Genomic DNA, 12474 nt, shown 5'->3' on the forward strand with positions numbered 1-12474 from the left:
GGGTGCAAGAATAAGTTTAAAGATTATTGTTAAGAAGACAAAGTCACTTAAACTATAAATAAATAAGGGTGAATAGGTGATGTTGGGTAATGAGATCAATAACGATATCGATTAAAGATGGTGAAGATTTAAAAAGTAATATAGCCAGTGCTTATTTTTTTTTCGTAGTTTAAAAAATTTCGGAAGAATAGGGCGATAAGTCTGTGAACTAAGATTATAATACACTTAGCCACATTAACGGCAGGGGTCAAGGATGTTTTTAAAAAATGGGCGTTTCGAAATTCTTAGAGAGATTTTTTTTAAATGTTTTCAAAGGAATTGTCAAAAGGTAGTTTTAGGTGCTCAAACATTTGTTTGGAGTATATCAAGATACATAGTGCTTTCACAATTTATTGAAAACGAGGAAATGTTTTCCATGAGGTTAGCCATGATTTTAAAGGAGAAAAAACTGAGACCAGATGATTGGAAGGGCTAAAAGAGGCAAAACTTGTCAAAAGAAAAGATGTCTTCAGGATTTTCATCACAGCGAACAACTCTACACAGAGTCAGTTCATATGAGCTTTTACTAACACATAGAAAAAACCAATAGAATATATGTTGCCAAACAATAATGGACTCAATGAAGTATATATTATTACAAAGACAAAAAGTAAATTTTGTATTGCAAATATTTTTTTTTTGAATTTGAGTTTTTCTTATCGTTTTTAAAAAGTACAAATCAATCTATTCACATCGAACTGGTAATTTGTGGCGATTCCAGAACCATAGGTAATATTTGTCACGAGGGGGAACATTTTGAAAGTACTAATTGAAAAGACATTATCCTACGGTTTTAGTTTAAATGAGAGTTATGTTTAACGACGGTAGAGAGAAAGCGAGAAAGAAAGAGAGAAATTAAAACCAAAAAGGGAGATATTCCTACTACTGGGTGGAGAGCGGGAGTACTATCCTTATGGCAATGTAATTTCACCAGTATCTTATCTGGTTCTTCAGGCACTCGAAAATGTTTAATCTTCCAAGATAACCAGAGACTTTTTTAGAAGGGGGAGGGACTAGAGCACTTGCCCCGGGGCCAGAAGTTTTAGGGGCACAAAATTCCAAATAAATAGTTTAACTATTAATATTATTTTGTAATTTTACTTACATTAAAATAATGCAAAGGGCGCAGTTGACAGCAAGTAAAGCAAATTGAGTCTGAAAATTCTCCTTTTTCCCATATCTTCATCACCATTCCTTGAAAATAAAAGTAACTAGACCGAATTTAGTCAGTTTTATTTTTTTTTATATTTCATCAAATTTTGTTTTTTTTTTCAAAAGTGAAAATTTTGCTAATAAATGAAAATTATGCTAGAAATTCGCCGGACAATTTTGAGGTAACATGGGGGAAGGACTAACTCAGGTTTCGGCCAGGGCGGAAGAGAGGCCAGAACCGCCACTGAAAACATCATATCTTCTTTTTTGCAGAAATAGTTGGAAATTGGGTATTTGTTATCAGAACCAAATTTACGAATTCAAAGAAAAAACCCCATTAAAACACTGAGGGTTAAAAACAGTTGGAAAAATCCAAGCCTATTTTTGTTGCTATCCTATTAGGTCTATATCATGTAGCTAGCATCTTTGTAATTATCACATCTGCTTTGCCAAAATAGCCGACTACAGCTCCTTTATAAGGTGCTAAAAGAAATAATGAGAAGATGCGATATTCGCTGAGGAGAAAGGTGATCCAAATTCTTGTTGTTTCAATGCAATTAATAGCCCAAAATTAGCACTTACCTCTCGTAAGCTATCACTTATCTCTCGATTAAGAAAAATCACGAGTCTCCTGTTTCCTTTAGTTTTACAATTTGAAATTACGACCGTATTCGTGGTAGAATTCCTACTTGCCCCTCCAATTGCAAATACGACACTGAAAATGCATATAAGTCTGAAAGATTTTCATCATAGCGTCCGAAGAAAAAAAAAATTATTTGTGCTTTATGGATGTCATAAATAAAGATTCAAAGGAAATGGGAACTTCCTGGGAGGGTGTAAAGAGGGAGACCTTGAGTAGATTGGGTTGAAGGAGTGTGCGTAGCTGTGTTGGCCTCAGGAGGCTTGGCGCTGCGGCGAGTTATTAGTTGTTGTAGTAGTGTGCTTTACATAATAACATAGTAATAAAAGTGATATCTTTGGAATCAAAAGAAATCAAGGACACTATTGATGCGTGATAAAGGTTGGAACAGTAAAGTGATAAATATAAAACAAAGGATAATTGATTTTTCTGAAAAGATTAAATAATTTTAAGTTTTAATGTCACTCCTTAGTTTCAGATAAAAAAAGCGTGTTTTTTTAAATTTAATTTCTGAACGTTTTTGAATTAATACAAGTGTTGATTTTAGATCACCAGACATGAATAATTAGAATGAAATTTGCAAATTAACTTTACTCTTTTTTTTTATTAAATGGCTTCCTCAAAGTTTTGATCGAACAATTTTGAGGAAAAAAATGGGCGGGGAGGTGCTTAGTTGTCTTATAGTTTTTTTGATTAGTTAATAAGACCACTAGAACTTTCAACTTTATTTACGAATGTTTTTGTTAGCAATAAATATACGTAATTTACAAATTAACTTACGTAACGAACTTCTATATTCGTATATTTTTGTTACGTATATGGGGGGGGGGGTCGTCCCCTCGTCAATACCTCGCTCTTTCCACTAAAATTCGAATATTTTTCCAATTCTTTAAGAATGACCACTTAACCATAAATACCGTTTAATTAGAACAAATAGCTTTTTTGAAATTACTAAGAATACCTTAGCGTAAAGAACGAGGTATTGAGGAGGGGACGAACACCCTTATATACGAAATGATTTTTGTTTGTTTAAGTTCAAATGTTGCTCTTTATTTTCAGTTGAAAAAAAACCTTGTTTTTATTTAATTTCTGAGTATTTTTGAATTAATGAAGACTTGATTTTGGCTAACCGTACATGAATCATTAAAACAAAATTTGCATATTAATTTTACTTTTTTTTTTGGCTAAATGGCTTTCTCAAAGTTTTGACAGGGCGATTTCGAGAAAAAGGGGCGGAGGATGGGGTCTGGTTTCCCTCCATTTTTTTGTTTACTTAAAAAGGCCACTAACATTTAATTTTATTTACAAACATTTTTATTAGTAATAAATATACGTTACTTGTAAATTAACTGATGTAACAAACTTCTATATTCGTATACTTTTTTTACGTATATGAGGGACTTCACCCTCTCGTCAATATCTCGCTCTTTACACTAAAGTTCGAATTTTGCTCCAATTCTTTAAGAATGACCCCTGAACCACCAAGTTTACTAAGTATTTTTTTTTTTTACTAAAAGTAAGGAGCGACATTAAAGCTTAAAACGAACAGAAATTATTCCATATAGGAAAGACTACCCCCTCCTCAACGCCCCGCTCTTTACGCAAAAGTTTTTTACTTTATTAAAAGTAAAATTGTGAGAAAGAGTCAAACTTTAGCGTAAAGAGTGGGGCGTTGAGGAGGGGACAGTCCCTTTCATATACAGAATAAGTTTTAAGTTTTTATGTCGCTCCTTACTTTCAGTAAAAAAACTTGTTTTTCTTTATTTAATTTCTGAACGTTTTTGAATTAATACAGGTGTCACCTGTATCACCTGTATTGATTTTAGATCACCATACATGAATAATTGAAAAGAAATTTGTATATTAACTCAACTTTCTTTTTGTTTTGGCTAAATGGCTTTCTCTAAGTCTTGATCGGACGATTTTGAGGAAAAAGGGGCGTGAGAGGGGGCCTAGTTCCCCTACAATTTTTTTGGATACTTAAAAAGGGCACTAGAACTTTTAACTTTATTTACGAACGTATTTAATAGTAATAAATATACGTAACTTGCAAAATAACTTACGTAACGAACTTCTATATTCGTATATTTTTGTTACGTATATAGGGGGGGGGGGGTTCGTTCGTCCCCTCTTCAATACCTCGATCTTTACATTAAAGTTCGAATTTTGCTCCAATTCTTTAAGAATGACCCCTGAACCAGGCCGCTTAATTCGAACAAATAACTCTTTTGAAATTTACTTCAAACAAAATTTGCGTATTAATTTTACTTTTTTGGCTAAATGGCTTTCTCAAAATTAGGACCGGACGATTTTGAGAAAAAAGGGGCGGAGAAGGGAGCCCAGTTGCCCTCCAATTTTTTGTTTACTTAAAAAGTCCACTAACTTGTAATTTTATTTACAAACGTTTTTATTAGTAATAAATATACGTAACTTATAAATTAACGTATGTCATCAACTTCTATATTCGTATCTTTTTATTACGTATATGAGGGGGTTCGCCCTGTTGTCAATACCTCGCTCTTTACACTAGAGCTCGAATTTTGCTCTAATTCTTTAAGAATGACCCCTGAACCACAAAGGCTGTTTAATTAGAATAAATAGCTCTTGAAATTACCTAAAATACTTTAGCGTAAAGAGCAAAGCATTGAAGAGGGGACGAACCCCCTTATATATGTAATAATTTGTGTTCGTTTTAATTTTTAATATTGCTCCTTACTTTCAGTTGAAACAACTTTTTTTTATTTAATCTCTCATTGTTGTTTTAAATAATGCTGGAAAATCCAGCTCCCCCTTCATGGAAATTCTCTTCCCCCATGGAAAGATCCTCTCACGTAAACCCCTACCCACCTCCACCACCAGAAAAAAAATATCCCCTGAATATGCACAACAAAGTGGCTATCTCAAAATTTTGATCCGGTGACCTTGGGAAAAAATTACCGTGGGAGGGGGTCTAGTTGCCCTCCAATTTTTTGGTCACTTAAAAGGGCACTAGAACTTTTAATTTTCATTAGGATGAGCCCTCTCGCTACATTCTAGGACCACTGGGTCGATACGATCCCCTCTGCGGAATAAAACAAACAAATAAACACGCATCCGTGATCTTTCTTCTGGCAAAAAATGCAAAATTCCACATTTTTGGCAGATAGAAGCTTGAAACCTCTATATCAGGATTCTCTGATACGTCGAATGTGATGGTGTAATTTTCATTAAGATTATTTGACTTTTAGGGGGTGTTTCCCCCTTTTTGGAAAATGCCACAAATTTTCCCAGGCTCGTAACTTTTGATGGGTAAGACTAAACTTGATCAAACTAGACTTGATATATTGAGACAAACTAAACTTGATATATTTGAAATCAACTGGTGGCCCTTAAATCACTTTCGAATGTTCGAAAGGGTACCAGAACTTTCTATTTCGAATCGAACAAGCCCCTTTCAAAGTTTCTACAACAACTCCTTTTATACAAAGTGCCCTCGTCCAAAAAAAAACTTTTGTGCCCACATCGCTCTTTACACAGGCAGCGCTATTGCGCTGCCAATGATGAGGTAATAAAACATAACTGAATAGTACCAAGATGACTGTAGGCACTTCTTAGACGGCCTGTGTGTATTACTGGCTGTGTAAGATCTGAAGTAAAACAAAAATAATCTAACTAATCCTTTATTTGCATAAGATAAACAAAACCAGCATTTTCAAATAAAACATACTGGCCTAATATATACTGTCATAAGAACACTAATTACGTTTGGAATCACGGCAAGAAAAAAACTACAAAGAAAAGCTACATCTTATCTAGCATATTATTTTTGAAATAAAAAGGCTTTTTCTCCAGTATCGCGAAGCGCATTCTAATATGCACAAACAACAAAATAATCCAACATGAATGGAATGAAGGGATAAAAAGGAAAAAAATGCGGGATATTTTATTTTTGAGCGTATACACAAAATTAAAGAAATAAAGCACACATGTTTAATGCCACAGTTTGATTTTTTGTTAATAAGCCTAAGTGCGTACTACTTGCATAGAAAACAAGCATAATGAGAAAAATAAATTGACAAATAAAAGAAGGCACGTTAATGAAAGCAGCAATGCAGAAAACAAAGACCGGTGCGTAATTCAAAGCTGATAAAAACATAGAAAACAAAAGTGAGTATTCAAAAAAGGTTTAAGAGATCCTCGGTCTTAGATCAGCTATATACTATCCAGGTTTCGTGAGATCACACTAGTTGTTTTTTGAAGTTGTTGAGTAACTAATTTTTTTGAAGTTGTTGTCAGCTTCAATTTTGAGCAAAAAGAAGATTGAATAGGATAGATACAATAAAACAAAATGTAGACAAAGGAAGATGAACGACAAAGGCAAGAGTTGAGATCAGAAAAATTAGAATACTTTTAGAGATACTATATAGGCTACATTTATAATTTATCCTCTAATTCTCATATTGACGTTTTCCTGTTTCATTTTCCTATGATATGATTCTGCTTATTTATAATTTATGTCATTTTCCTAATTTTCATATTGATGTTTTCCTGTTTCACTAATTTTTTTGAAGTTGTTGTCAGCTTCAATTTTGAGCAAAAAGAAGATTGAATAGGATAAATACAATAAAACAAAATGTAGACAAAGAAAGACGAACGACACAGGTAAGAGTTGAGATCGGAAAAATTAGGTCGGGAGCTGAACACTTTTAGTGATCATCAAAGAGGATGAAGCAACATGCTTCTTAAGTAGATTATCTTATATCAGCTTCACTAATCTAGATATTGAGTCTAGATTGACACAAGAGAAAATTACTACGATAGGCAGTAAAAAACTGGATCATTGAGCAGCTTTAGCTGCTGTTGTGTTGTTGCTCTTTCACAGTCGTTGCTGCTGCGCAGAAAAAAATGGCCATGTTAATGAAAAAGTTACTTTTAATTCAAAATATTGGTTGACAAAGCAACAAAACTTGCTGGTGGCAACTATATTGCCTTGAAAAGTGTATTCTACTGTTGTCTGAGCCTAAGTTGAATGTAAAAAAAGGAAAGAGTACAAAAGCGTGAATTTAGAAGTACCAAGAACATCAAAATAAAAGCATTTTTAATCTCCAGACCCACTTAAACCTATTAATGCTTGAAATAATAACTGAATAACTGCATATGGCGGCTTTCCTTAAAATTCCTTAAAAACTGGAGATTTCTTCTTTAAAATTCCTTAAAATTGAAAGAAATTCCTATTTTTGTATACGGCTTTTTAACCTTTCATTTAGCCCATCCAACAATCATATATATTTTTAATGTCCTTGGTGCTTAAATTCTGTTAGCATTTCTAGAGCACTTAGAATACAGCCCATAAAGTTAACGGCTTCTTGCTTAATGACGATAGTGTGGCTTTTCCACATTTCCGTAGGGCATTAAAATGTAATTTCAGACAAGATATTAAATAAGCTTTGAATATCCCATGAATTGTATGATTTTGAAATAGTTTGGGATTTTGATTTTATGAGTTTAGAGGTTTCGGAGTTTAATTAAATTTCAGAGTTTAGAGGTTTTTGATTTTTTTTTTAAATTTATTTTTCTAGGAAAAACAGAATTCTGAAAAATACTTATTCGGCCAATAAATTTAATTTTTTCCTCGTTGAAAGAAAAAGAAGAAAATTCTAATAAATATCACTGACAAAACATGATGAAAAAAATTACTTTATGTCGAGAATTACAATATTCACATTGTCAAATTGTGAATTTAATGAAAGCAGGAGTTTTAGGTTTCGTGAACACTCCTTAAGATTTTACCAGTTTTAGATCAGCCGAAAATTGTAGAATAGAGTGCAACACAAAGTAGATTTACAACCTTCGTAGCGGTCCGTATACCAAAAAGAAGAATCAGTGAAAGAGGGGGGGGGGATTTATTTTTCGTCTGATACTCGCCAAGATCTGGATAATGGCTGATCTTCTAGAATTTTTTATAAGAAGTACAGTAACGGAGACGCACCTTAACAGAAGATATAAAACAAATTGGGCATAAACTATAGCAAGATCGTAAGATGAGTATTAAGCATTAAGCAAAGCTTCGAGAATTTATACATTATGGGACGAGCAATACTATTTTCTATAGATAAGTGCACAGTTAGGCTAATAAAAATGAATGCAAACAAAAGAAAAGAAAACTCTACTATCACTTTTATATAATTGTGCTGTTCCAGAAATCCAGATAGTGAGGAAAATAGCCTAAGAGAAACTAGATCCACCTTAAGAAGAAAAATGATAGCCATTGATATAAAACCCACTCCCCGAACTAAAAGAGCAAAAAAGGGTAGTTTATTCCATAGCTGGAGGGGCATCAGTTGGGCTTCCATTGGAGCGACGCTTTTCACGTACAGCTTCAACGTGCTGAGAATGACCACGAAGCTTGATCAATTCTTCTTCAGTCAGCTTAGCCCGAAGTTGGGCAGCATTATCCATTCGCTCTTGAATCTTTCGCTGAAAAGGGTAGTGCATAAATGAAGGATTCAGTATAAACACTGATGCTTTTGTCAGAAAAGAATTGAAGTGACCTGTGCCAGTGATCAATTGAAGTGTTAATAGTTATAAATTCTTGCCATCAAATGATATATCCCTTTAACGACAACAGTGGCGACGATTGGCTAATGGGTGGTAGGTGGTCAATAACCATAGATCAAATAAGATTTTTTTTTTTACTCTTTTGTAAATAATTTTTTTTTTTTGTAAAATTGCTGCCCTCTAAATTTTGAGAAACAGCTTATTTTGTACCTTTATAAAAATGACAAAAAAAATCCTTGCTCCCCCTCCCTACATTTTCATAAATTGGCACCCCCTGAATAAAGGATGCTCAGGTTAGGAAATATCGTCTCAGAAGTTGCACCTGACCGCACTTACTAGAAATCTGTTGTCAGGATAATGAACATACAGAAAAGTCGCACAAAAAATTAAAAAAACTACATGGTTTGGAAGCAATACTATTTTCCAACCGTAAAAGATGCTTTAACGAATTCTGTAAATAGACACATTTTGATGAAAAAATCCATGTTTAAACTCAAAAACATGAAATAAGAGTGAGTATCAAAGCTCTGATGGGAGTCCAACTTATGCTTGACAACCGTACTTGATATCGGCTGATGAAACGAATGTCTCCATATGGGCCAATATTCGATTCACTTCTTTTTAATTTAAATATAAAATTCCTTCCTCCAGCCCATAAATTAGGTTTAATATAAATAGAGCCTTTCATTTTTACAGACCTTTTTTTTACAGGTAGATTTTTCAGGAAGACTTAAAAAAATTTCATTTTCAACCTGACTTACAAGCTGGAATTCTCAGAATTGCAGCTAGTAAGGAAAATTAATAAAAAAAAACCAAAAAAACCAACAAACTAAAAAAATAGAGTAATAGCTGGCGAAACGTTCAAAAGTCAAGTTTGTGGTATTTGGCTTTCATTTTTTGTTTCTCTCCTCCATTCTGTTTTTCTGGTGCTAAGGGCAGACCGCGAACAAAGATCAAAACATCTGCCAATTCATTCATTATCGTTGGCCTATTTTCCCCATGCGTTGTTTAAAGCAAAAATTCTATCTTTTTCGTATTTTTTAGCATTCGTGTGAAAAAGATGCAATGAAAAACCGACGAAGTATGGTCTAAAACGAACTTACGGTTAAAACCCTTAATACCGGCAGAATGTTTTGTAAATGTCTTTATACTTATTTTTAAATAGATATGAATCTCTATTTTAATGAATCTTATGTTTTATATTTTAAGACATTTGATTCTTATATCCAAGAACAGCTTATTTTTAAACGCAGTGGTAATTTCCAACAACAATCATTTTAAGGGGAGATATTTTAAAATCCAAAAGCAGTTATTACTCAAAATAATTTTAGGTTTATGCCAATTAAGTTTTTTTTTCTTCACAATTTTCCCAAAGTTGTCAATTACCATAATTGTCAATTGCAAGTTAGCAGCAGTGTATCTTCAATACATAAGTTTTTGGCCATAGCGTTAAGTTTTTTTCGAAACTTTATCGAAAATTCCATAGAAACATTAAGTTAGCGAAGCGATCTTTTTAGAGTACCACGAATCTCGCTTAAAAGAAAAAAAGGACCCACTTTTTAAGATAAAAAAAAGCCCCAGAGAGCTTTAATAACCTTTTACCGCATCATTATTATCATTACTTATTCGAAGATCTATCATAAAAATGGAGCTAAAAAAAAAACAAATGAAATAAAAAACCTCGCATAAATTCCAATAATAAACACTAATTTAAGGTAATTTCCTATTGGAAATAGTAGAAGGAAAACTGAATAGAGCGAATGAAGAAAGAAAACAAATAAACCTACTTTTCAAATAAATTCTTAAATCAATAAGAATTTAGAAAACTAATTTGGTAAGGACTTTAGCAGTGCAATCAGTCTTTTTCTTAGCAAAGTTTTTTTCCCTTTTTTTTTCTCTCAGAGATTTATTTCCTCTACCTTCCGAAGGAAAAACTTTGCTTTCTATGGGAGGAAGTAAAAGATCATTTTTTGGTTAATAATGCGTCTGCTTAATAAATCCTTTCTTATTATTTTACTGGCTCTGTATTGGAGCCTAACTATACCTTAGCTTCAATAACTAGACATTGTAACAAATACTTGTTTTTCCACAGGAACAATGGTTTAAGCAATGTTGTATTTTAACATAATAAAATAATAACGAGCCGATTGAGGAAAACGTAAAAGATACGGATTCGTAACTGTTTGGTGACAACGAATGAATTTAGTTGCTCTTAAATTGCAAACATTTGACCTAGATACCTTTCTTAAACTTAAATTATTTTATAACCAATCTATAGTTTATGTATATTCTAAACTAGACAAATATGTACATTAGACCCATTTTAGCCAGATCAAAAGTTATCAAGCTGATAGAATGCAGCACTGAATGCAGCACTTATTACAAAAAATCCGGTTTCTATTCCTTGTAAAATTTCTTGGCTGTTTTGCATTCTAAAGTTTTAATGTTATACCACAAGACACAAGTTTTCTTATTGTTGCATGAATCATTTTGGAATTTGGAATTGTCGCAGCTGAAAAAATATTCTCAACACTCATAATAAGCAATATAATAGTACCTCTAAATCTTTTATGCGCTGATCATTGTTCTTCCTCACGTTCTGGACGTGCTCTTCATGAGCACGCATACGCTCACGCAATTCTTCAATCTGTTTTTCACGATTTTCACCTCTGCGAGACAAGTCTTTCTCGAGGTCGACACGAGCTTCGTTCACCTGCTCTTGAAGTTGGTTACGAACACTTTCAACATGCTCAATATGTTGACGCACCCTAAAGAAATAAAAAATAATTGAGTCTAATTTAAATAATATTAGAGATCTAAATTTCTCAGCTAGCTTTCCCAAAAACTTAAGGAGCTAGCTTTTCTGTAAATGAAACCAGACTTTTGAGCACTATGGAAAATGTTAGTCATTCCCGAATACTTCTTATTTACATGACGGTTACATAATAATTCCTTCTTTCTAGAAAAGCTGCCAGGCTGCAATAGAAAGCAGAACAAATTTTTGTTAAACTAAGAGCCTCCCAGACCACCTAGTCAAACCGAAGAATACACTTGTTCCAATCTCCGCTGCACATCCCTAGTTTTATCATCCATACTGTCCAGACACTTTTTTCTTCTGAGAATTCACCATCGAGAGTGCGACACTCAAACCTTCAAAAGGTTATGCCCCCATGTGATTAATATTTTGTTCAACTCACAAATACAATTGTTGAGATCGACGAGCCAGAATAAAAACTTCCAGTATAATTTTTGAAAGAAATGAACACAAAGTAGAAACAAAAGGGAAATTCTTTTCTAGACAGTGGAAATCAACTCAGTGGATATTTCAGGACTCAGTGGAGTCCTGATTGAACATCGGTGAAGTAAAGATGCTATGGCTGTTTTTACAAAGTTTAAACAAAAACTATTAGTTTTAATTCTCACATTTTAATGTAAGTTTATTATATACCCTTGGACATAGGGCCGAAATATCCACTGAGTTAATCTCCACTGTCTTGAAAAGAATTTCCCTATTGTTTCTACTTTGTGTTTGTTTGTTATGGAAAGGCAGTGTGGTCTTCGTCAATAATTTTTGAAAGAAGAAAAGACAGAAGATTGGATTAGCAGCATTTCTATCTCTAGGTTAAATACTTTACGAGCCGACGTATCGTCATTTCAACACCCCGCTCCGATAGTGGAATTTCGATGACGAAATTCAGGGAGACCAAAGGTCATTCACAAGTTATGCTTTTTTGTATTATATTAATTTATTTAAGAAAAACAGCAGGGCTTGGGCATTAGAGTAATTTACACCCGCACAGCCGTCCACACATATACCATCTTTTCCCGAAAAAAAAAATTAGCATACCCAATACTATTTTCCGGCATGAATTACAAAAGTAAACAATTATTCAGTGAATCTTGATTTCCTGGTTGCATTTTCACAAGATGTATTTACTTGACCAGAGACAAGCTAATGATTGGGACAATTCCTTGTCAGAATATCTGGCTCAGAGACTCACAACACTGTTCTATACACAATGTAAAAGATTGCCAGATACCTCGTATTTACAGGATTGTCACCATATTCAGACCATGCAATGTAAACTTGCCAACCGACAATAATA

General features: G+C 33.4%; 1 protein-coding gene across 3 annotated transcripts in view; it reads right to left on the reverse strand.

Moving 5' to 3' along the window:
• Positions 1-5474: 5474 nt before the first annotated feature.
• LOC136041604 (stathmin-like) overlaps positions 5475-12474 on the reverse strand; it is a 50087-nt gene continuing 43087 nt past the window's right edge. For all 3 annotated transcript variants that reach the window (XM_065726310.1, XM_065726311.1, XM_065726312.1), the window contains exons 4-5: positions 10926-11136; positions 5475-8287 (exon numbers count right to left, since the gene is read on the reverse strand). In XM_065726310.1, the coding sequence (XP_065582382.1) occupies positions 8126-8287; positions 10926-11136 (373 nt within the window). In that variant the 3' untranslated portion in view covers positions 5475-8125. The remainder of the gene's footprint in view (positions 8288-10925; positions 11137-12474) is intronic.

The sequence above is a fragment of the Artemia franciscana genome, unplaced genomic scaffold, assembly GCF_032884065.1.
Source record: "Artemia franciscana unplaced genomic scaffold, ASM3288406v1 PGA_scaffold_30, whole genome shotgun sequence".
NCBI lineage: Eukaryota > Metazoa > Arthropoda > Branchiopoda > Anostraca > Artemiidae > Artemia > Artemia franciscana.